Source organism: Dipodomys spectabilis, unplaced genomic scaffold (genome assembly GCF_019054845.1).
Source record: "Dipodomys spectabilis isolate Male_0828 unplaced genomic scaffold, ASM1905484v1 ptg000024l, whole genome shotgun sequence".
In the NCBI taxonomy this organism is placed as follows: Eukaryota; Metazoa; Chordata; class Mammalia; order Rodentia; family Heteromyidae; genus Dipodomys; species Dipodomys spectabilis.
In genome coordinates, this window is record NW_024870701.1 from 13,346,949 (window position 1) to 13,374,505 (window position 27,557).

General features: G+C 34.6%; 1 protein-coding gene across 1 annotated transcript in view; it reads right to left on the reverse strand.

Annotated features, from left to right (window-relative positions):
• Ccdc178 (coiled-coil domain containing 178) overlaps window positions 1-27,557 on the reverse strand; it is a 265,422-nt gene that overhangs the window by 39,232 nt on the left and 198,633 nt on the right. Inside the window, exon 18 of the mRNA XM_042675000.1 lies at window positions 3,135-3,269. Coding sequence (XP_042530934.1) covers window positions 3,135-3,269 — 135 coding nt within the window. The remainder of the gene's footprint in view (window positions 1-3,134; window positions 3,270-27,557) is intronic.

Consider the following 27,557-nt stretch of genomic DNA (forward strand, 5'->3'; position numbering starts at 1 on the left):
GTAATGATTTATACTTGCTTTTACTCAATATCTGTGATATATAGTTACTCTTTCAAAAATTTCAGCAAACAATTTCACTCAATAATAACCAAATACCTTATGGCATAATCTGAATACTCCTTTTATTTATTTATTTATTTTTCTGAATACTCCTTTCAAATGGCTCTCTGATATTGACACTAGAAGGAATCCCGAGGCCCAGTTATATGAAAATGGAGAAAAATAGCATCTGGTCTGTTCAGCCTTGTTGAATAAAAGTATACAAATTGGCAACTGTGGACTCACTCTATAAACATATTAATTCTCTGTACCACGTTTTCTTTTGAAAAACTGGATATTATTATTATGGGTTAAAATAAGGTATACATGGGATACTATCAATTCCCTTAACTACCTTGCTTGTTAATCTCCCATAACAACTGGAAGAGCACTCATATCTGAAAGCATGGAAAAATATTTTTAAGAAGGTGGACATAGGAAACATCTAGGAAACATTAGTAGCTGCAAAAATGTGGATGCATGGCCTGTGCAAGGAATAGCAGAAGGCAAAGAAAGCAAGAGTTAACTTAGCTGTCAGAGGCAGACTTTGGAGAGTAGATGATTGAACTGAATGAAGTGTTCTTTAACAGGTCAAGGGAGAAAGAGTATTATAGAAAGGAGGAGAGGAGGAAGGAATTAAAACATAAACTTTCATGATGAATGGGAATTTTGGAGACACTGAACTTAGACAACATAGAGAAAAAATTGGGGAAAGTGGCAGGAGCTGGATCATATATATAATGTGTTGAAGGTTTTAGACTTGGTTTCCCCACACAGAGGATTGCAGGTTTGCATGGTTTTGTTGCATGAAGTTAAAAATGGTATTTTTTTTTTTTTTTAGCAATATTGAGGATTGAACCCTTCAACCCAGGGATTTTTTGCATGCTATGGAATTGTTCTGTCACTTTAACCATGTCCACAGCCATTTTGTTTATATATTGTTTATGAGATAGAACCTCACTATCTTTTTTATCCTGACTGGTTCCAACCGGATTCTTATTCTGTTGTCTCTTGAGTAGCTGTGATTACAGATATGAACCACTATGCTTAGCTATTTTTACATTTTTACTTAAGACTAATACTGAAACATTCTGGATTGTGTATTCACTCTAGATATAAAGCCTCTAATTTATCCCCTTGGGCTCCCCTAAATATAATTCAAGCTTGCTATTGCCTTTTTAGGTGCTGAGTTACCTCACCAGCCCTAACCTGTCTCTTCATTGAACATTCATGGTAGATTATAGTTATAAAAATTACAAATCAAATTTGTTAAAGAATTTCCACTAAAACTTAGTATAAAGATTATTGCAAATTATGTTAAATAACTCACCTCATAGATATTCAAATACTATTTTCAGTATTTGAAAAATACATTTGAATTTATACGATTTTAAAAACATAATATAAGTACAATATAATTTGGGCAATGATAAGGATTTGTAAAATATACTAATGAACATGTACAAAGGTTTTGAATATTCAAAGGGAATCACATATCACAGCCACTCATATAATTTTAATTTATTATGTGTTAATATTCTTTTGAGGGAAAACAGTTTGTACTTGAGTTTATAATAAATTTCTATTAAATGCTCACCATGTGTTAAGTATGTGGACTTGCCTTTAATTTTCAAAATGTCCCTTTAATTTTCTTCCAGTTTTTAACTTACAATCGACCCTCGGTAGAGTCTATACCTAAAGGATGCATAGACACACAGATGTACACATACATACATATATACACAACACACACAGATTTCCACATATATACACAGACACACAGATCCATGCACACACTTTTCTAGAATAGTGGAAATAGATAATAGAATAATTGAAAATAGAAATAGATTGGCACCTGGGCAATTTTGTTTTACTTGTACTAAAAGCCCCATGATGTGTATGCATATGTGTGTGTGTGTGTGTGTGTGTGTGTGTGTGTGTGCGTGTGCCCACATGATTAAAATCTTTTTTAAAAAGAGGAGATTTGGTTTGGGGATCAATATTCATTACTCATGTTGAGAGTGAAAAGAAACATTGAGGTTTCAAAGAACATGTGCTATTTTTTAATAGAAAAAATAATATGTGCTTTCCTTTGGGACATCATGCTTAGCGAAACATCTTGTAATATTTGAAATAGCAAAACACTAGCTTTAAACAATTTGAAATACTATCCTATTATTAGTCTTCATCGTCCTTAAATCCTATCCTATTATTAGTCTTTACTAGTTAACAGTGAGCTCTTCCAGAGGTTTATGATAAAGACAATTGAGTATTTGATGTGGGTATAATTTGCGGAGGGGAAGGGAAAAACAAATCATTTAAATAAGTATACAAGTGGACCCATTGCAACAATGAGATGTACAAATCGTATGTCAAAAAAAAAAAAATCCACGAACTTTACAACTTTAGCAGGGGTGGGGGATGGGAAGGGATGGGAAAAGGAAACAAAGGAGGAAGCAACAATGCTTGATAAGAAATGTACTCATTATCTTGCCCATGTAATTGTAACCCCATCTGTACGGTATTTTCACAATAAAAAAAAGACAATTGATCTACGAAGTGTTTGTACACAAAAACACAAAAATATTGCATCTAGAACCACAATTGCATTGTAACCCCCAGAGGCTTGCTTTTCCCGTAGAGTCATCTCTGAACCTGCTGGAGAGGACAAGGCTCTTGCAAAACAGAAGGGAAAAAGACAGTGGATAAAATAATAACATCCTGAAAACAGATTTTGCACAAAAGTGTCACGTGGTAACTGTTGTCACCATCTACTAAACAGCTGAAAGGCATCTGCAAAGTCTGAAGACTTGAAAAAATAAAAATAAAAGAATGCATTTATATCTAATGTATTTACAAAAATCCATTCTGAGTTTCGTGAGAAATAAATCTGATTTCTCTCCCCCTGACCAAAATATGCATAATATGTGTTCTGGCTTACTGAATTCATCCTTCATGCAATCCCAGTTTATTAAAGAGGGGAGAAATTTATAAAACTCTGATGGAATAGGGTTTGAGTGCTTCATCACACTACCCATCATTTGCTTTTCAGTCAAGATCAGAACACTTTTGCCTACTTTCGCACAGTCACCTACCTGCACAGCTAATATTTTCTGAATACTCTCCAGAGATTCTTTCTGGAGATGGGCCAGCCTCATCTGGCTGTAGAGGACCATCAGTTTGAAATACTTCTGCCACTCCTTTTGTAGATTTCTCTGCAGCTGACAGAACTGGAGGCGAGAGGGAGGGGAAAAACACAAGTCAGAGTAGGAGAGGAAATTAATGGCAGTGTTCAAGAAGAATGATGGAGGGAAATACAGAAAGCAGTCAATGGCCCATTCTGCACTGTATGGACCTGACAGGAATTTCACAGTCTCTTGATTTTTCAGACCACTCATGTGCATTCATCAGAAACCAGTCACATCTGGCCGCCAGGATGGGGGGTTAATTTTCTCTAAATGCCTCAGCAGTTTCGTTCTAGCTGAGGCAAACTCTGTGACTGCCAAGCTGATGGCTAAAATATTTCTACTTCACCCAGTTTAACTCAAAACCGATAGCCTCGGGACATATTGAACCTTTCTTGGAAAAAATAATCTTTTAAAGCTTTTTTGAATGGCACATCAGGCCAAGCCAAAGTTTAAAAATGCAACTTTAAGACTTTGATAGACACCGTGACATTGGTAGCTTCTTTTCTTTTTTCTTTTTCTTTTTCCTCCCCTCCCCACCCCCCTTCACAAAGCTCACCATTGCTTGGCAATATGTGCATCAGAGCATGACAGGACTAAAGAGAATTAACTTAGCCATCAAATACAGAGGAAGAACAATAACAGGGAAGAAATTTCCAGCTTAGAACTCCCTATTAATCTACCTCCCCCTGACCGTGTGACATAGAAACATCTCACTGCTTTCAAGTACAGAAAATGCAGAGCTTAGAAGTGGTGTGCTTAATACAGGGATCTACATAGAGAAAGAAAGAAGTCTCCATATGGGGACCTGCTATGTTATGTGGAAGTTTAATAGGAAAACCAAACACTGGCAATTTTACCAAGACAATGTGCATTTGATTTGGAACAGTTAGCAGACCCGCACTCCATTCGATTATTACAGTGATATAAGTTTCAGAAGCATAACTTTAATAAAATTAGCAGTGAAGACAATTTTTTTTAAAAAAGGTTCTAATAATTATATAATATATTCTGTCACCGAGAAACTCTTGGTTTTGACAGGATGTATATAGTTGTTTAGTATATTTTTCAGAATGGAAAATTCCATGTAAAGCATCTATTCATAGTAGGGTTCAAAGATGTTAGCAAAAAACAATGACTTTTTTGTTAGATGTTTAGTTCTGGGTTACATATATGGGGTACTTTGTGAAACTTCAATAGATGGTCCATGCATGGATTTGAGAAATCTTTTATAGATATATTTCAATAAAACAGTTTACCTATAAATAATCTTTTCTAAATTTGATGCTATCTGTGAATTGTTTATCATTATCATCCTCATTATGCATTGTAATAACCAGTAAGTATATATTTATGTTCAATTTACAGAAAAACAAAGCCTCTATTCTTGGTTAATTAGTTAATTTAGGACAAAAATACACATGGAAAAATTAGATAGGTATTTCCACTTATTAAATACTGAACTATATTACCCAGAATATATTTATAGTATTTCAGAACATTTAATATAGTAAGTTAAACATTAGCATTGCTTTGGAAGAGAAATTCTGTCAAGGTTTTTTTCTCTAAAATTGTATAATATAAACCAAGTCAGTCAGAGGAGGAAGCATGCTAAATCTTGAGACACTTGTTAAAACACCTGTAATTTAGCTAGGCATGCTCACAAACACATGAAGGGTCATATTAAAGCTGAACTTACTCTGCCAATAGAGGAGAAAGGTGTGAGGATGAGGGTTATGTATAAACAGATATTGCAAGAGTTATGCATATGATAACATTTGTAGAAGTAGCAAAAAACGGAAAAATAATACCTCATATTTTAACTGGATTACTGCATAAAACAGACTTAAAAATGAAACTGGAATGACAAACACTAAAAGAAGGCCAGTGGCTAATTCTGAGGGACCAGGGGGTAATATTAGTCCCTCTCCCCCCACCAAAAAAGACGTAAGGGGTTGAATGTTTCTACACTGGTTTAAACAAGGGAAGCAAATGTATCAGGTGCCCAGCCTAAAAGCTGACAGAGATCCAAGGAATGTATTGTATGCTTCTTTACTTAGAATTTACATATACCCCAGCCTATTGCATGTTTGCAATACTAAAAAAAAAATCAAAAATAAATTTCAGTTAACCTGACATATCTACAAAAAGGAATTATTCACATTGTGTGGCTTGAGACTTATTAATTTCAGAGAATTGATTATTAGCTGTTTGTTTAGAGACTATCCCATTACATCTGACCATCTGCTAACATATAAACATGGCCTTTTGTTTGCAGAATAAGATCTGTATTATGTTTCCACTAAATGTGATCTTACCTACAAAAAATGCCCAAAATATTTAATGAGTTTATATTAATAAAGATAGAATTATTATTCCAAGCTGCTCCATAAATTGTCTAATTTTTAAATATTTATCTCCATTTCATTGGCATAACAGTAACACGTTCATAACTGACTTCACAGGAAACAGGAGACTCACATAGATATTTTCATGAGGATTTGAATTCATTACTTTCAAAGGCAACAATGGAGTTTAGATATCGGAAATATTTATGTAAAAAAGTATTTACTTTGTAAGCTTATGTATCCACTGTATGTTACTATGGTGAAATACTAATAAACTAATATGTTTTTCTTTAAAAAATTCTTAAATAGTCTCTGCAATACAGCACATAAATCTCATTGCAAATGTATTTTAGATAAAATTAAATCATTTTTAGAGACATATGGTGCCAAAAATTAACTCCCCAAAGCATATAATTTAACTGGCTTTTGCAATTTAAGAACCCCAGAAAAGAGAAAGGGAACATTTCAAGGAAATGAGAAGTGTCCTTATAATGAATTTCAGCTTAGAAGAATCAGACATAACAACAGTCTTTTAAATTAAAATACAAATACCATATGTACAGTTATCTGAAAAATGAACCATAAATTGTTTTGTCAGAAAACAAAGACCAGTCAATACAGAAAAAAAACACAGAAGTCCCTAGAACTGAAAGCTCAGAGTAACTGACCAGACAGATAGCTTATGGTCAGCACTTAATGTTAATAATGAGAATAAGGTCAGGAGTTGACTACCTAAGGTGGTGTTCTAACTTTTGGATGAAAAACATATATATAACAACTGGATGTTTGCTGAAAATAAAACAGAATTTAGTCTGGAAACAACATAAGAATCCTAGAGCTACAACATGGAGACAGGAAATAGAATTAATACAAAAGACAACTCTCACGAGTACAATGCCTAAGATGTGAGGAACAATTTCTAACTCCTGAGTTGAAAATCAGGAGAGCACCCAGGATCTGGGAGCACTGAAAACAACTGTGTGGCATTACAAAAGTCTATTACATTTGTCTGTGCACACCAAAATATACACCCCCAATAGTGAGCCACTGTAACAAACATACATCTATGATGTGTGATGCAGATAATTCAGCAGGCTGTGAATGTATAGGTAGGCAAAGGTAGGCAAAGGGTAGCGTGAAAATGTGCCTTCTCAATTTTGCTGTGACGGCAAAATCTGCTGTTAAAAAATAAAAAAAAAATGAAGTCTACAACACAAAAATATCATTCCTCTAGCACAGGGGTGGGAATAGAAGTGTCCAGGCGGTGGTGATAATTTATGACAATTGTTAGAGCTCATAGAGTTTCTGCCACATGAAAATTAGAAAGTTCATCTGATGAAACCTCTAGGAAGCCTGGGAAATTGGTAGGTGAGCAGCCTGTAGCCTAAGAGAGGAAGGAAGTACCACGGATAATGTTTCTTTTAGAAGAAAACTAGGGCGTTTCAGGTAATGCAATTCTAATTCTAGCTACAAAGACAAACAAAAGGTTCACCTGTAGAAGCAGCTGTAAGAGTTAATGTATTTAACAAAGAGAAAAAAATCATGCTATCTCTGGCAGATTTTCATTTGTACTTCAAGTAATCCAATTAAAATCATATTTAAGGATTTGACAACATATGATCAAAACCGCTTAGGAGAAAACTTTTATTTTCCTATAAGAATAATTTTAGATAGGAGTTAGATAGATGTAAAGATACATAGATAGATGATAGAAAGCAGAAAGGCACACTTTCACTCATTCATTTGCACTAGAATATTAAAGTTTTAATTATAATTTGATTATAATTTTAACCTGCTTGTTATAAGGTTTTACATTCTGAAGTGTACTGTCTTCTTTAATCTCTGACAGAAAAATAAAACTGATAAGCAAAGATGTGCATGCAATTTTGATTCAACTGAGTGATATGCAGTGCAGCTCACAAGGCAAATAGCATAAGCCTTTATCAGTTCTTTTTTTTTTTTAATAAACCAAACAATGGCAATTACAAACTACTCTACAGACTTTCTGCCAAGGAGAAATGACAGATACACAAAATCCAGTTAATACTGATCTTTTTATAGTACTCAGTTACCAAGTTACATATGCACGATATACAAATCTCACAAGTAATGAGATATTTCCTTATTACTGTCTGTTCCACAGACTGGTGTTAAAGATCACATAGCTCATTTCTAGAAATCTCCTTTGTCAGCTGCTTAGGTATACTTAAAACAAAATAAAACCCACATGCATTCCTAAATCTGGAGCTAATATCTATGGAAATTAATAAGGAGCTATAATTTAAACTATATAAAAACAATAACTTGTAAAACTCCATATCTGAACCTCGGTTAGTATTTTTAAAAAAATCCCTGATAGCATCACAAAAAGAAAACTGATCTTCAACAGATGCCATGAAGTCTTATACAGGATAGCTAACAATCAAGTTTATCCTTTCATATAATCTCACAAACATATTAATTTTGCATACTTTATAAAGTAACATGACATCAAACATATAGGTAATATAACATTTTTTACTTGTTCAATAGCATTAACAAACTACACAAGCCACAGCTTTCTTGGTTTCTTTGAAATACCTTGTTTCAGAATAAGGTAACTGCATTTTGATGGCTATTTGATCAAAACAGGTGAATAAATGTGTTTACTTTTATTTTTTAATTCCACTTTCAAATTTAGTCAATAGTACATGTGCATACTTAATTCTATGTATTATTCTTGTGATTTTTTTACAAAAATTAATTGCACAATATTTTCATGATTTAAAAATATATTTTAAAATTTGTTCTTACAAAAAGCTAATGTTGTTAAAATGAACAATTGTCTAAAAAACTAGTCGAAAATGGAGTTAAGTGAAGGTTGGACATGGAATGTTGCACTGCAATACTAATTACTCAGGAAACTGATCTGAGGATTGCAGTTAAAAGTCAACCAAAGACAGAAAGCCCTTCAGTTGATTATTTTCAATTAACCACCAAATACATAGATAGAGCAATGGTTCAAGTGGTAGAGCACTGGCCCTAAGTTCAAGGCCTAGTATTGGCACACAAAAACATATACACAAACACACCAATTCTGAAAATGGCTACCCTACTTACAGCAATCTATTGATTCAATACAATGCTCTTCAAATTTCAATGTCATTCTTTACAAAAATAGAAAAAATAATCCAAAAATACAGATGAAAATACAAATGACCCCAAATGAATTAAAAAAAAAAAAACAATGTTGGAACCATCACAATATCTGACTTGAAATTATACTACAAAGACACTGTCACCAAAACAGCAAGAAGACAGGATGAATGATAGAATGGAATTGTAGGTCCAGGAATAAATTCCACACAGCTATAACCATCTAATTTTTTTTTTTTGGTTAGATGTGGGGCCTGAACTCTGGGCCTGAGGGCTGTCCCTCAGCTCAAGGCCAGCACTCTACCACTTGAGCCACAGCACCACTTCTGGCTTTTTTTTTGCTTATGTGGTGGTGAGGAATCGAACCTAGGCCTTATGCATGCAAGGTAAGCATTCTACCATTGAGCCACCTTCCCAGCCCCAACCATCTTATTTTTGACAATTGAGCCAGAATTATGTTTGAGAACATATTTTGGTAAACTGTGTTTGGATGAACTAGATCCCTATCTATGGAAGGTTGAAAGTAGATCCCTATTACTATGTACAAAAATTATTTCAAAATGGATTCCAAGATCTAAATGTAAGACTATAAAATTTGAAACAAGGACATAGGAAAACACTTGAAGATAAAGACCAAAGCAACTACTTTCTAAATAGGATTTCAATTTCCAGAATATATGAGTCAAAACTGACAAATGGAACTGCATCAAGTTAAAAAGCTTCTGCTCATCAAAGGAAACGATTTCTAGAATCAAGACGACCCTCCAAAATGAGAGAAAAATCTTTCCAAGCTGTTCAATGAACAAAGGGTTAATGTCTAGATAGATAGATAGATAGATAATTAATTGCTAAAGGACAATCTAGAATAAATGGTCAAATGAATTGAGAAGATAGCTCTCAAAAGAAGTGCTAATGGTTAATAGATAAACAAAAAATGTTCAATGTACTTAGCCATAAAGGAAATGCAAATCAAAAGGACACTGAGATTGCATTTCACCCCTCTCAAATATCCATCATCAAGAAAAAAACAATTGCTGTCACTAGACACAGTGAAAGTGCTTTAATTTAATATAGTAAAAATCCTCATTCAAATGGTCTCATTGAATTACTGGATTTAAAGTAATTAACAAAAGAAAACTACAAAGATGGAGTAGAGCCCAAGAGGTAAAGCCTGAATGGAAAATTAACACTAGTTGGCTAGCGCAAGGAGGATGAATGTTCTCTATATCTCTCCAACTACACCTAGAATGCAGCCCAGGATGTCTATGTTTTTATTTTCCCCTGGTATTCTGGGAGAAAGTGGTGTTCATTCTCTCTGGTGGAGCACAGTTTTACTTGAGGCAGAATTGATCTACAAAGGCTTGAGGATGAACAAATACTCATGGCAGAAACAATCTGCACAGAAACAAAGAAAACTATGTGCCACCCTCAAGGCCTCTAAGAGCCTGTTACAACAGAAAATGAAACGATGACACAGAAAATGTTCAAGAGAAAAAAGTAAATGTAATCACATTTGTATTATACAGAATGGTAGAATGAAATCTTCACATGTCTGTCTGCATTTTCTTACAGGCCCAGGGAAAATACTGGTTCTGAAGAGTATTTTAGAGAAGCTGAAACTGGGAGTTCATTGAAGGTATATGGGTGAGAAAGGATGTAAATAAGAAAGAAGGAAAATGGTTCAGAATGGAAACTCTAAGTTACAGAAGGTTTGATGAACAACAGCAAATATAAAAAAAATTAAGCAGTGCATAATACTAATGTAGAATATTAGTAAAGACAATACTAACAATAGAAATCTTAAAATTATGGTATTTAATTTAGGGATCTAATGATGTAAAGTAAAATGCTTTATAACAGTAATGCGTATAGATGGAAGGCCTATGTTCTGAAATATAATATTCAAACTCAAACTGTGTTACTTAAAATATTCACCTACATAAAATATTAGGCATATTTTAAGTTAAATGGACGTATTTATATTTATAGTGCAATAATCAACATAAAATTACAAATGAATTGTTAGCATTTGGGCTTGAAACTAAAAAAGAAAAATAGAATAGACCAAAAAATGCCAATTAAAAAGGCAGGTAAGAACTGGGCACTGGGGGCTCACGCCTGTAATCCTAGCTACTCAGGAGGCTGAGATCTGAGGATCATGGTTCAAAGCAAGCTGAGCAGGAAAGTCTGCGAGACTCTTATCTCCAACAAACCACATAGAAAACCAGAAGTGGCCCTGTGGCTTAAGAGTAGAGTGGTCACCTTGAGCTAAGAGCTGAGGGACAGAGCCCAGGCCGAGAGTACAAGCCCCATGACCGACCAAAAAAAAATGGCAGGTAAGGAAAAATAATCAACAGAAAAAATAGAACAATTAAAAATTAAGAGTTAGGTAAAAGATGCATAATTGATTGCAATAATCATATGCAGGTTATAGCAATTAATTAAAATAGAATATTTGGTTTAGAAAATTATGACCATGTATACTTTATAAGGAAACCATTTTTTCATAAGAACATGACTTTTTACAACTAACAATTAAAAATAATATGCTAGGGAAAACTATTACAGCACAATCTTGAGTATATTTGACAAAAGAAACTAAGACATACAACATTCCTACATATCAATACCTATCTATATCTATATCTATGTCTATATATCTATGTCTATCTGTCTATATAAAGGTAAAATACAGTCCAACTTATCAGAAACATATTAAGAACTTGTTTGAAACTAAAAATTGAGAAAGAACATCGTAAGAATAGAAATCAACAAATGTATTGACAAATAAAGATTTGAATACAGCCATCAAAATTTTAGTGATCAAAAGCAAATACTGTAGGCACTCGGGGTTCAGTCCTATAATCTCAGCTACTTAGAAGGCTGAGATCTGAGTATCACAGTTTGAAGCCAGCCAGAGAAGAAACATCCATGAGATTCTTATCTCTATTTAGCCATCAAAAAGCCATAGAAAAGCTGTGGCTCAAGTGGTTGAGTGCTAGCCTTGAGCAAAAAAGCTCAGGGACAGTGCCTAGGCCCTGAGTTCAAGCCCCCAAACGCGCACACGCATGTGCGCGCACGCGCTCGCACACACACACACACACACACACACACACACACACACACAGGTTAAAATAATGACAAAAATTAACAGATCTAGCAATCATGTGCACATCTTCAAAATTATGAATTTTATGGTCACAATAAGAGTAAATAAAACATTATCACTTATATACAAATTATAACATAAAACATAACATTTTATGGGATCACTGAAAAAGTATATTCAAAAAGAACTGGCATGATATAAACCATATTCTTGATAATATTAAAAGCAAATCCAAAACAATGAAAATTACATGTCTGACCTTTGAAATTTATGATTAAAATTCTAAATAATATGAAGCAAAAGATATTGACAGATTTTTTAAATACTTAACACTGAATGATAATTTCATGAATGTCAAACCAGCTGAGAGTTGGGGAATTGTAACTTGAGATATTTGAACTGGAAAGAGCAAAGAAGTTACTGAGCTTTCATCCAGATTTTGCAAAGAGATAAAGAAGAGTAGAACTCTTAAAAAAAAAAAAAAGTAAGGAATTTGACAAATCTTAAAGCAAATATACAACAAAGGGAATTTATACAGATAAAGTAGATTCCCGGGGAAAATCAATAATCTACACAAGCTTCTACTAGGATTAACACAATGACATTTGAACACAAAAAAGAAACTGGCAAATACACTAGTGATTGCAATCATTATGACAGTGCTCTAAGCAATCATAGACGGTACGTTTCAGATGCAGTGAAATGACAAAGTCTTAATAAATAGCACAATAAAACTGACCAAAGACCTTGTCTTTTATATTTATAGTTAAAATTGTCATCATGTGGGAGACTCCGGTTTTAAAGCTTTTATATGTGTCAATCACGGGACATATTTCTACATGATAGAAAGCAATCTGATTAATTGATTTCTATTTTATGTATCAGTGTCCTTGAAGAGTTTTGGGTTATTACTTGACATTTAAAAAGAACTGTTTACTTCAGGGAATAAATCTAATGACGAACTTTAGGTATTATATTTTGTGATAAATAATACAGGAATAATGAGAACATCTAAATCTTCTCAAATTGTACTTCAACAGTGGCCCCCCATGTTGTAAGTTAGAATGGGAATACATAGTTATAGTATTTGGAATGAATGAATGTGTAAGAGTTGAACAAGTTCTATTAAGCTTTCTGTCATATTAGCATGAGTACTGTAACAACTTGCCAAATGGAACAATTGTGACTTTTTTCTTCAACTTTTAGTAAATGAGCATGGTGAGGATCTAGTCGCTCCTTTGTTCTGCTGACAGCTTGTTCTGCTCATTACATGCTATGTGGGATTATCCAAATCAATAAGATTTGCCTGTGTCTGAAAGATATTATAAAATGGTATAAACTTTCTGATTTTTTTGAAATACAAGTTTCAAGTCAAATTTAATGTTAGATTATATTTAAAAACAGGAAGCTGACATTCATAGCCATTCCTCAAAAGTAGCTCAATACTAACAAGTTACATTGAAACAAAGCCAAAAATTAAAAAATAAAATGGAGGAAAAAAGAAGCCACAAGTTAATATTTGAGAGAACATTGAATCTTTAGAGTATATTGAAAAAGGAGAATAGACATTTTGAAAAGATTAAGTGACTTTTGAGGAATAAAGAACAAGTGAAAATTGAGAAGGACCAAGGTATTACCTTTCCTTGATATATATATTTATATGTATGTGTATATATTTAAATATATATTTATATGTATATATATTTATATGTATATGTATTAGGTAAATATAATATAATATTATATGTTATATAATATATAGTATAATATAGCATATGTATAATATAACATACTATATACCACATACTATATATTATGTAATATAGTATACACATTACATAATGTACAATAGCTATATAATATTGGTATTATATAATATAGAATATCATAATATATTTATAATTGTTATATAACACACTCTAATCATTATATATAATATATAACAATTATATTTATAATTACTATATAAAAATCTATATTATAGTTGTATATTATATATTATAAAATATATCACATTATAATGTATTTATAATTCTTATATAAAATATATTATTCTAGAATTACATGTTATAATTATTATAGGTAATATATTTTAATACATAAATTGTATTATATAATACATAATATAATATATATTATATACATATGTAATATAAATATATATGTAATTTTGTTTTCAGGGAAAAAAAGCAGCCTGTCCATTGATGCGATGTTCTATCATGAGAAGATGAGGACTATTTCAAGTGTGTTGTAGTTGCTTGGATGTTTGCTTTCTGTGCTAGACCATTAGGTCCTACAGGGTAGGGTCAATGTGATACTTGTATGTATTCTTTGCATGTCATTCAGAGCCATGTGCATCCAAAGTCCTTAACAAATATTATTAGAATGACTTAATTAATACATATAAGTCCTTTAATGAGTGTCAAGAAACTGGGTTCTTTTCACTTCAGTTACAACAAATTGTACATTGTAAAATTTTATTGGCCATTATGCCTGTTGAACCAATACCACAGGTTAATTTTGTACAACATAGTCTTGTATTGCAACAGAGATCAGTACCCTATGGAAAAGCCTTCTCGGAGGGGACTCCCTGCCCTAGGCAGAAAGAAGGTACTTCTTCCTCCATGCTCCCATAGTAGGCTGACATAATCTCCACTAAATCGAGTGTCACACTGTGTACATCATTATTAACATGCCAGTTTTCACATTAGATTCAGGGCATACTGAGCTAAAGATTTGTTTGTTCCCAATTTCACTGTTCTTGTTTGCCAACATAATAGGGGCTGTGTGGTTTTTGTTGAATGAAAAAAAAAATGAGAAAGCATATTATGACAGGGAAGACCTTGCCCTCTCCTACTTCGCTAAAAATCCACATCTTTCCCCCTGGAATCCATCCTTATAATGTTTATGCTCCAAAAAGAACTTCAAAGATGAGAATAGGTGAGAGCTATCAAGATGGGAAATGGTTCTGCTCAATCCCAAAGAGCCTGATGGAAACATAGGGTCCTGATGGCAGGGAGTTGCGGGGAGGAGGGGGTCAAAGGCAGATATGTCTGTGTGAAGACATAAACAGGGCCAGGGAGGATGTGATGGCACTATTCTAACATCACTGTGCGAATGGGGACCTAAACCAAAGAATGAGGAAAGCAAACACTGCCTCAAAAAGCACCAGCATTATATATACACAATGGAATTCTATGCCTCCATCAGAAAGAATGACATTGCCCCATTTGTTAAGAAATGGAAAGACTTGGAAAAAATTATATTAAGTGAAGTAAGCCAAGCCCAAAGAAACATAGGTACCATGGTTTTCCTTATTTGCAATATCTGGTATATGTACAAGTCAGGCAGAAAAGGTCAGATAAGGTGATGTTAGGAAAATGAACCCTAAGATATGTATTTAAATTTTTTCTTTCATGCATTTGTTTCTAACACAATTATAAGATTATTTCTTTGTTGCTTTGTATGTCTCTCCCCCACAGTATAACCCCTGCTTTCACTGTATTTGATGTTGGTATAATTTGTGGAGGGGAAGGGGAAAAACAAGTCGTTTAAAAAAGGATACAGATGGACCTGTTGCAACAATGAGAAGTATAAGTTGTCATGTCCAAAACGAACTTTACAACTTTGGTGGGGGGGGGGGGGAATTAGATGGGGGAGGGGTGTGGGGGAGGCTGGGAAGGGTTGAGAAGAGTAAACAAAGGAGGAGGCTACAATGCTTGATAAGAAATGTACTCATTATCTTGCCCATGTAATTGTAACTCCTCTGTACAGTAGTTTCACAATAAAAAATAAATAAAAATTAAAAAAAAGAACCAACATTGCCTACACTTTAGCTTTATCCCAACCAATGTATAATATCATTGGGGTCCGGAGTCTAAAACCATAGGTAAATGTTCTGCTGTTTTAAGACATTAAGCTGCCATTATTTTTATGTATTTTTTTTATTGTAAAGATACTGTACAGAGGAGTTACAGTTACATGAGTAAGGTAATAAGTACATTTCCTATCAAGCATTGTTACCTCCTCATTGTTTTTCCCCTGACATCCTTTCCCTCTCCACTTCCTCAACTCCATCCCTCCCCACTCTGAAGTTGTACAGTTAGTTTTCAACATAGTGTCTTGAACATCTCATTATTACAATGGATCAACCTGTGTTAGCACTAGGAATGATGTATAGTTCAAACTAAGAACTTTGCAAGAGACGTGGCATGGAAGTTGTTAGTAAAATTTCCCATCTAATTCCAAAAGACACGGTCTTTTAAAATGTTTTTCCTGGTGCCACAGCTTGAACTCAGGAACTTGCATTTATTCTGTTGGCTTGTTATGGATGGTACTCTTACCACTTTGAGTTCTGTCTCCGGTTGGCCTTTTGCTGTTATGTGGGAGATGGATTCTCAAAGATTTTTTTTTTTTTTTTTGCCATGGCTAGCTTGAACTAAAATCCTCTGTCTCAGCTTCCTGAGTAGCTAGGTTATGTAGATGTGACCCACTGGCACTGAACTGAATGGCTATCTTTAAAATTACAATTTATTAAACACCTATCACCTAAATAAAAATCTATATTAGGGAAGCATATAACACTGGATGAGATACGATCCTGTGAATTTGAGAAAGAATAGATCACACAAAGCCAGACAGATAAGGCACATATACAGGCACATAAATATATGACCGATATCAGAAAGTAGTGTCTGATCCTACGGCTTGAACTCATGGCCTGGCTGCTGTCCTTGAGCTTCTGTGCTCAAAGTTGGCACTCTACCACTTGAACCACAGCTTCATACCAACATATTAGCAGTAAGCAGCAAATAAGAGAATCATAGGGCTTATCTGCTCAGACTTGTCTTCAATAGTGATTTAAGATCTCTACCTCCTGAGTAGCTAGGGTTATAGATATGAGCCACCAGTGCCCAGCTCAGCTTATTTTAGGTCTTGCCTTATTGAACTGATTGAAAAAAGGTCGTGACAATTGTGGAGAGAAACACAAGATAATGTAGTGAGGAATATCAAGGCATTAGCAAGCTTAAACAATAAACGATTCTTTACATTTTTATCATCTGGATAAAGAAATTTGAACTCTTTTCTAAGCCCCTTCTCTGGACAAGTGGTATAAGAATTTAGCCCTATATTATAGAATTCAAATTTCCCTCTGTCTTGGAAGTGAAAATATCTTATTTTCAAAAATAATGCATCTGCAGTTTCACATAATGAAATTCAGAGGGAAAAGCGAAGGTGACATACAATACTTCATTTGTATAAAATTGAACAGAAAAGCTTCCAAGACTAAAATTAACCTAGAATAACCACTAAGTTCATTGCTCTGATCAATAGAATTTACAAGTTAGTAAATGGGTAAATAGGTTTTGTCTCAAGTGCCAATTTTAATTAACTAATGACGTCCATCTGAAGCAATGTGTTTATAAGGGTTGTGGAAGATTAAGTTGTCCTAAGCAAAAGAGAATTCAGTGATTTTCATCCTGGTTAGGCCATAGGTTTGAAAGGCAGAAGAATAGTAAGAATGAACCTTGGGTTTTAGTGATAGTCTATCATGTGGTATTCCCAAGTTGATCTAATCACAGTTTCATATCAATAGGTAGATCTTCCTTGTTTTGTGGCTTTCTTGAAAACAATAATTTAGTTAGCTATATCTATGATAGCAGCTAAGTTATATCAAAGACCTCACATTACTGTTGGCAATAACATTGGTCCTCTGTCACAGGTCCTGTGCTGGTCTCTCAACAGTGTAAAGGGGATTATATACATATAGTTCCTGGGAATAGTGTTTCATTATATCACATGTGGTGACACATCTCAAACAAGTGAAATTGCTTGTCAGTGGAAAGAGGAGCTTAGAGTTCATAGTTAAACAGCTCTGCAAATAAGATTCTGGGTTTAATTGTATAGCCATTTCATTTTTTCTTGTGGGTTTTCTCCTTTAGTAGAAAAGCAATTGTTATTTAAGTATATGGAATGGCTGTTCAGTTCACATACCCAGAATGTGATTTTTCAGGGTAATTTAAAGGTATGATTTTATATTAAATATATAAACTTTTCTTTTTTTCTCTTTTTGTGAAAACATGCTCTGTTATATCAAATGGCAGCATGGAAGGTGAATCCCAAGCTGATTCATCCCAGATTAAATTACAGGAGACTATAACAGAAGCCTAGAGAAGGATCAGATGTATAAGATAAAGAGTTGCTTGCTATAGTACTTTATAGAAATAGCTAAGCTTCCTCTGTTTCCAAGTTAGAAATATTAGTTGAATTAAAAATACTTTTGGCCAGGATAGGAGCTGGTGGTTCACGTCTGTAATCCTAGCTACTCAGGAAGTTGAGATCTGAGAAGGGGGTGGGGTGGAGAGAGAGAGAGAGAGAGAGAGAGAGAGAGAGAGAGAGAGAGAGAGAAGAGGGGAGAGAGAGAGTGCATGCGCTCATGCTGGAGTGCGTGGGGGGAGGGAGAGGGAAAGGGAGGGGAGTGTGAGGGATTAATTTGGATCATGCTTTTAAACTCTAAGTGTTTGGGAATCCAAAAGGATTCCCATGGTTAAAGGCCTACTTGGGCAGAAAGTTAGTGACCCTATCTCAAAACTGAGTAAAACAAAATAATAAAACCAACAACAAAATAAAAAGGCAAAAGGCGATGCTAAAAATGTATGTTTCAACTGTAGAGCACCAGCCGTAACAAGAATAAGGTAAGAACAACAACACAGCATCAGAAACAGAACATTATAAGACCTGAACTAACAGTGACAAAAAACCAAAAACAACAGCAACAAAAAATTCCCAAATAGCCCTATGAAATCCATGATAATTAATTTATACAATTTTTGACACATAATTTTCCCGCTTAAATTCTTTCAACACACTGATGAATGATATTATCACTATTCCTATATTACGTACAAAGAAGCAAGTGCAGAGATATTAAATAATCTTAAGAGGGATTAATATGCAAGGACTAATGTAAATTAAGAATGAGAACAGATCAATGATTTTGAGAAAACTGGAAATTTGACAACTATAAATTAAATCTCATCCTATAGCAAGCATCAAATAATATTCTGTTTTATGGAAAAATGCTTAATATATAATATTGTATGAGTAAAGGAGTGAAGTGGGATATAAAACTACAAGTATTATATGATTTCAAAGTGGTATTTTCTAAGCATAAAACAATCTGATAAATCAAAAAATATATATTTGAATGAAAGCTAAGTTTAAAATGATGTATAAAAGAGCAAGGTTTGCATCTAGAAAATATTCAAAGCAAAACAGTAGAAAAATGTATCATAAAGAGATTAAACGAATCAGTAAGGAAAGCAAATAAATATTTTTAAGAGAAGTTGATGAGACAGGGCAGGAACATACAATTCAAGAAGGATGAAAAGCAATGTGAAATAGAAATAAAGTTATAAAATGCCCAATTCTGTGTGCATCAAAGAAATATAAAATGGCAATGGGAATTGCAGAGTTTACCTTGCTCCTATTCTAATTTACCAAAAAATAATTGAAGTATACTATGAAACTTCTATCTTTCATTTCAAATTTACGTTCGCATGCTGAGAATCATGCAAAATGTTGTCCTGTGATCAAGTACGCTTGGTACTATTTTCTTTTTCCTTTAAATAAGTTTTTTATTTTGGAAAATACTGCACAGAAGGGTTACAATTAGGTGAGCAAAGTAATGAGTACATTTCTTATCAAACAATTGTTACCTCCTCCTTTGTTTTTCCCCTACCACCCCTTCTCTCCCATCTCCACAAGTACCTCCCCCCCCACCCCGCAACACCCTGCCTAAATTGTACATCTCATTGTTGCAACATAGCTAGCAAGATCAATAGAAAGTCCACGGATTGGGAGTAGATCTTCATTAGCCATACAACGGAAAAGGGTCTCATATCTAAAATATACCTGAAATTCAAAAAAAAGTTAAATCCTTGCCCATGTAATTGTAACCCCTCTGTACAGTATTTTCACAATATAAAAATTAAATCCCCCAACAACAAATTCTCAAAGAAACAACTGCCCAATAAACAAATGGGCTAAAGACTTACAGAGAAACTTCTCTGAAGAGGAAAGAAGAAAGGCCAATAGACACATGAAGAAATGCTCAACCTCCCTAGCCATAAAAGAAATGCAAATCAAAACAACATTGAGATACCACCTCACCCCAGTTAGAATGGCTATAATCAAGACCTCTAATAACAACAGATGGTACTATTTTCTTTGTGGCGGGGGTAGAGTGAGGCAGAAAAGGCAGCTAGCATAGTTTATGTCAATTTGGTTAGGCCAGAGTGCTCAGATATTTGCTTAGATACTAATCTAGACATTTCTTGGAAAAATATGTTTTCTTGGATAATAGCAACAGTTAAATCATCAGAATCTATGTAAAGTCAATTTACCTCCATGACATGGGTGAGCCTCATACAAACCCTTCTCTCAAAGCTTTAAGAGAAAAAGGCTGATGTGTTCTACTTATCTCCCGTAAGAAAGAGCAAGTTCTGGCAGCAGGCTGCCTTGAGTTCAAACTACGACTCTTCCTTGGGCCTCTAGAATGCTGGCATATTCTGCAAGTCATCTTTTGACAGTTCTGATACTTTTATAGTCAATTACTTTTTTACTTTTTTTTTTTCTTGCTCCAAGGCCAGAACTCGAACTCCTTAGTCTATGGGTTACCTGCTACTTTTGCTCATGGGCTAGTGCTCTACCAATTAAGCCATACCTCCAATCTCTTTAATTTCTTAAAATTAAAACTTGCCAGGCATGGTGTTACATACCTGTAATCCCAGCTACATGGGAGCAGAAGATGGAGAAAATAGAGGTTTGAGGTTAGGCTCAGAAAAAATGAACAGTAAAATAACTGAAACAAAAAAAGAGTTGGGGTATGGCTCCAATTAAAGTACCTGTCTTAAGTGTGAGGCCCAAGTTCAAAACCCCAGTAACTACCATAAATAAGTAAATGAATGAATAAACCTCTATCTGCTCTTTTTTATCGTATTGGCTATGCTTTTCTGAAGAATCATAATCCATGAGGGTATCTAAGAAAAGTAAATTTAGTTGTATCAAATATTAGCAATTTTGATGTAAAAACTTGAGGGAGGAAAATATTCTATTATTTATTCATTCAAAATAACTGACAAGCCAGGAGTTGGTGGCTCCTGCCTGTAATCTAAGCTACTACTCAGGAAGCTGAGATCTGAGAATCAAGGTTCAAAGCTATCCCAGGCAGGAAAGTCTGTGAAACTATTATCTCTAATTAATTACCAAAAAGCTAGAAACATAAATGCACAGCTTTATCTTTTTTGTGTGTGCCAGTCTGGGGAATTGAACTCAGACCCAGATACTGTTCCCGAGTTTTTGTGCTCAAGGGTAGTATTCTACCATTATGCCATGGCTCCATTTCTAGTTTTTTTTGGTAGTTAGAACCCAGAGTTCAAGTCCCAGGACTGCCACCAAATAAATAAATAAATAAATGCTGCATCTGCTACAGTTCTAGTGTTTTGTATCAAAGAGAGAATGATGATATTTCATGATATAATTCCTGCCAATGGTGACAATATGAATTAACTACAAATAGAAGGCTAGTACTTAATGTAAATGTGCCAGGTTTTCAATTGATAATGGTACCTGTCACTTAAATTTAGATGGGAGAACTAATAATTAGATCAATAACCTACATTTTTCAAGTTATGTTTTAACAATAATCACATTTCTCTTTCACTGTGAGATTTACAGCCTAATTACCAGTTATATTTAAAGGCCTGTGAGATTCAACTGGTTGAATATATTTAGCATCATATTTGTGGATTGAGTAACCTTTGGGATAAAACTGTTGTTCAGATTTTATAATAGGCAAAGACAGCTTAACTTATTTAAGATTGGATTTTGCTTGGTTTGATTTTGCACCTCCGAATGTTTATTAAGAGGTACTGTTTTAAGAGGCAAATGTTCCTAATGCTTCATTGCTCTGTGTAAGCTAATTTACCTCCAAGGTCACAATCCACTGGAGAGGAATGTAAAAATAAATATCTAATAAGTGTTGTTCGGTGGCAATAATGACAATTTCTAATTCTCAATGTGATGATTTCTTCTGAAGTTATCCTTAAAGTGACTAAGATTTTTATAGTGTTTATTAGATATGCAATAGCACTCATTATTGTTCATATTTAGCAAATGCTTTTAATAAGTGTTTTTTAATACAGATGCATCATGTCAACATATGCCCTTCAACTTGACATGACAGTCAACTTCTAAAATAATTTCCATTGAATCCAACTCTTGTAGAGTCTTACCCGCTCCTCACAAGAGTGGGCAGAAACTGATATATTTCTAGCCTGGGCACTGCAGCAAGGAATATAGTATGTCACTCTGTGATTATGTTAGGTGTTATGATTGTACAAGACATTGAACAAGAAAGAGTGAGTCTCTTTCAGAACTTGAAGAAGTAAGCATCCTACTATGAGAGGCCTAGTGAGAAGGGTCATGGAGTAGTAAGGAGTGTAGCCCCTGCATGATAGCCAGCAAGAAACACATGGACTTTGAAGATGACCCTGAGCTCTAGACAGGATATAATCTGGCTAGCAACTAGATTTCAGTCTTGTGAGATGGTGAGCAGAATATCCTATTAAACTGAGCTCACACATCGACCTATGGAAATCATGTGCTAATGTAGTTTACGTTACTACAGTTGCAGTAATTTGTCATACAGCAATAGCTAGCCAACATACAAGGCTACCTACTAAAAACCATTCCTGCATGGGAAAGGCATACCATACAGAATAGTGAGTGTTTCATACCCCCAGGACTTCTAAAGGAGTTTTTGTTATCATCTACACAAAAATGAGGCTTTGACTATAATATCTCTACACAGAAAGCCAAATCTGTAATAATAACTGTTTTGTGGGTGGTCCTATAATCAAGACTTCATAACATATAAATAAATAAAATGTAAGTTTAGGTTTACTTCTTACAGTTCTTGGGCCAGCAGTTACTTCTCTGACTCAATGAAAACCTGATTCAAATTTTCTTTAATGTGTAAGAGCTTATAAACAGAAATGTTAAGTGAAGGCTCATATTAATCTTGTCTAATAGCTATGACTTAAGCTCACAGAAATAAGAAGCCATCATCCAGTGGTAGCTTAAGTTATATTGGTCCATATATTGCTGGCAAGATGGGAAGTGGAGGTAAGTGTTAGGCCAAGGGAAGAGAGGTTCTAAGACTGAATCTTAGTATACATAAAATTATAAGATCAGTGGTGACTACTACATTCCTTTATTCACTGTTAAGATGAGTTGGCTGGCTTAAAAATAACTTGGCTTTGGTGAGGGCTGATTGTTTTCACCGGTAACTATTTCCAAGGATCTTTCACCTCTGCCTAACATGTATTCAAAGGAAACATGACAAAGACATCCAACATGATTCAACAGAATCCATAACAATCACTGTTTAAATGATAACATAGGAAGAAGTCATTAATGGTTAACACTGAAGGGAATATTGAAACTGCTACAACTTTCTCTCTGCTTCCAGGCTTCCATGAAGCAAATGGATTTCTTCCTCTACATGCTTCAAATAAGCAAACATCAACACAGGTCCAAAGCAATAAGGTCCAGTAATTATGGTCTGTCATAGAGACAGGAAACTGACTAATGCCTTGGGTAATTAAAGGTCTTTAAACCCACACTTTGGCATTCCTTTTAGAAAGAGTAACTCTATAACAAATTATAAATATTTAATGGGAATATACACCATATCAAGTTACTTATGGGTTTGATAGTGATAATTTTTATCAGATTTTCAATTGTTTATCTTATGTGGGTTATTGTTGCCAAAAGTAGCAATGCTATCGGTATATTGTACCAAACTCATCTGTGCATTTCTATTTCATTTTCTCACTGAAACTTGACTCTCTCCCATGGCATTACTTTCTTGATAGCTCTCACATGTGCTGGTGTTTTTCTTTATTATTATTATTATTATTTACTGTATCCTTCATAACAGCAGGTGCTGATGTCTTATCATGTTTATCATGTTTTCTCATGTCTCACACTTTGTAAGACCACATGATTTTGAAAATAATTTCATCCTATCACTTGCTATCTCACTACGATTAGCATCACGTGTTCTCCTAGGCCACACTTGCTCATTGTGTGGTGACCTCAGTTCTTTGTCTGCTGTCCCTTTCATGAATATTACTCTATTCTTGTTCCTGGTGTATTTAAAATTAGATATTTCTTCTAATTTCCTTGATTCTCCATTTCTTGATCTCTTAAGATTGTTCTTCAATTTGCTTAATTTTCTTTCTTTTCTGGTGCTGATAAGCTTATAGTATCTAAAACCAATATTCACTATCTTAATTTCAAACATCTCCATACCTCAGCTGCAACTATTATCTTTTCAGCTCATTATCTCTAGCACCCAAACTTAAAAATCCTCTGACTACACTGGGATAGTTGGTTCTTTGATTTTATTGTCATAAATCTCATTGTCAATCTTAATTATCGTCTTGTACACACTCGCAGCACATTGTGCTTCTTTCATTTTATCTACTTGGTTCATTAAATGCCAAGTAAATTAATTCCAATGAATAAAAAATGTTCCTATTCTCCAGGTTCACAAAAGAAAGCAGAAGACTGGCTCTTTTTGTTCTAAGATTCAATCCTAACATAGGTAACCAAAGAGTCAGTTTTAATGAGTCTCAGTCACAGCTTTACCTTAGAACTAACTTTACTGACTAAAGGTCAGTTTACCCCTAAATCCACTATTTACTCTCAAACATATTCAGTCTCCATCTGTCTGCTTATCTGAAAACTCTTGATTTGTTGTTCTATTTTACAAAATGATGTTCCCTCAACTGGAAGAAATGGCATGCACTTTTATAATAGATACAATCTCTTCTTTGGATTATTAAAATAGCCTCCCTGCTTCTATTTTTGATGGCCCCTCTCCAGACAAATATAAACCCAGCACATAGAATAATCCAGTGCAAATCTTGTTCAGATTTTATCCCTTTTCTATTCAAAACTCTTATGGTTTTTCTTCTGACTCAAGAAAAGTCAATGGCTTCTAAGTCTCTAAAATATGTGGCCTTTCATTTGCTGTCTGTCTTCATCTTCTTATTTTCCTTCTTAATACTCACTCTGCTTCTTTTATTACTTCAGATATGCATTTGGGAACTTTGTGGGTAGTGTGTTACTGTAATATTCTTCCTCCAAATATCAAGGCTAGTTCTCCTAATTTCTTCATATATTTATTAAGAATAATCCTTTTAGCTAGGCTTCTCTCCCTATTGTATTTGAACTGCACATCTTTCTACCTACTTATCCCGATTCCTGATTTTTTTTTTTTAGAAAATAAACAATACATTGTATTTATTGTATTTAAAACCTGCCTTCCTCATTAGGACAACTTAAAGTGTGTTTTCCACCCCAAAGATACACAATATATAGTATAATAATAATGTATATCCTATTATATGTCATGACTTTCTTGTAGTCATTGACAGGAATTTTGAATCTTCTCCTCGGGACTCTAGGTGACATAAGTTCTCCCACAAAACAATTAATTCCTTCAGTTGCCCTATTGGCACTGTGTTCTAAACATCCAGCCCAAACAGTTACTACCTAACACTGTTCACTGGTTTTATGTTCGTGATATTAGAAAAAAAAGTAGGGTCCTGGCATGTTTTTTTCTCCTTTCTTTTCTTGTCAGTTGTGGGGATTGAATTCAGGGCCTGGGTGCTGTCCCTGAGCCTCTTTGTGCTCAAGTCTAGTGCTCTACCAATTAAACCACAGCAGCACTGCCAGTTTTTGAGTGGTTAATTGGAGATAAGAGTCTCACAGTGACTTTCCTGCCTGGGCTGGTTTCAAACCTCGATCCTCAGATCTCAGACTCCTGAGTAGGTAGGATGAGAGGAGTGAGTCATGGCATCCAGTGGTCCTAGCACTTCTTATGTGAAAATAATAGGTTCTAAAAACATAACGTATACAAATATGAAATCCAGTTTTGTAGTCTTATTAAAATGTGTTTGCTCCTTAAGTTACTTTGTCTTCTCCCTTCCAGTTTGCATTGTGGAAACACCATTTTATAACGGACTGCTTGATTAGACCTGTTATTCTAATGGTGGAATCCCCAAGGACAGCATGTTTCAGATGTAAAGTATTCCCCTCAGATTCCCTGGTGCTCATAGAAAGCAGGAGAAATTCTTGATGTATGAAGTCACTGTCACCATTGTCAAAGCACTGTAATGTGGGAAATGAACCAAAGCCTAACTCAAAGGGGTGTTTCTTCCAAGGAACTGAATGTTAGTGTACAAAAAACAATTTTTTTCATTAAAGTCCGAATTATTTCAGTTCCAATCTTAATATTTAATGCCAGAAAACAGATTGCAGCCTAGGTGCCCAAGCGGCAAATGTTGGTACACTTGTAAAGAGCAACATATGAGAAGTTTAAAACTCCATCAGTATGTCCAGACTTCCATTTGTTCTTAGAAATTTCTTCTTGGAAAATTCTCTGTAGTCCAACTTAACTTTCACAGCAAAAGGCACTGTTAATGTAGTTCTCCATCCCTTGTTCTAAAGAATTAATTTTAAAGTCTGCATATTTTTTGTCTTTTTAAGGGCTTCTTAAACCTAAATTAAATCGCTGAAAGTCTCAATAAAGTAAGATTAAGGTTGAAGTGAGTTCTGTAGGAGCAAGGCAATTTGGAGGTAGGTTAAAATTCCTTTCTTGCTCTTCAACCTTAAATCAGACTGTGGTGTTAAGGTATTGAAATGATCTAAGACAGTGTGTCATTTTTCATGCCAGGCAGCATATGTTACAATTCCTGAATTAGAGAGCAACTCTTCCCTCAAATTATTATTTTAACTACATAGTCATTCTCAGTTTAGATTTAGGTCAGGCACCAAAAGTTACTCTATAATCTTGGGAATGAATATTGTAACCCTCAGCTCAAAGCATAATCATCAGAGCCTCATCCAAAAATGCATTATAGGACACACTGAAAATTAAAAAAAGATTTTGATTATTGCCTCATATAGGGAAATGAATGTGTTTATCTTCGTAAGTAGCTCTTGAATACAAGTGGCTCAAATGTGGCAAAACAGCCCTAGCCAGTCCCAATCTAAGTGGCAAAATCAAACATTCAGGCATGAAAAGTCTTTTCCTTAAGTTGTTTTCAAGCTTCATCCTTTTTCTGCAATAACTAAAGCAAAGCCACAGTAGCTGCAGCCATTTGCATCCGAGGAAGAGATGTTTTGCCTTGGTGATATAGTTAATGAGTCTAAAAATATTCAGTATAATAATTCTGTCAAAGCCCCCACAGTCTCCTCAATGAGCGGAAGCCTGCAGGATTCCAATGGGGAGCCGAGTAATGAGCTCTCAGCATTTGCTCCCACACCGTCCAGGCGAAATATACTCGGGCCTCTATGGTTCCACATCATTAGCAACATGAAACAAAGACACATGCTTGACTTTAATAAGCGTCTGAAGTTGCTGGCTTACTACTCTGTTACTGCACGTAAACTCTGTTTCAGTATTTCAAAACAGCTCCTTGCAAAAAGGAAACGCGGGGCTGGGTGGGTGGGGGGGGTGGCTTTGGCAAGCAGAGTCAGGTTTAATTTAATGTGGCCAATGATGGCGCAGGATGGGGAAAGAACAGGACCCAGGAAGTAAGGAGTAGCTGACACCAAATCTCCCGGGCTCCCTGTAGACTGTAGATTTCCCTGTTGGAGATGATG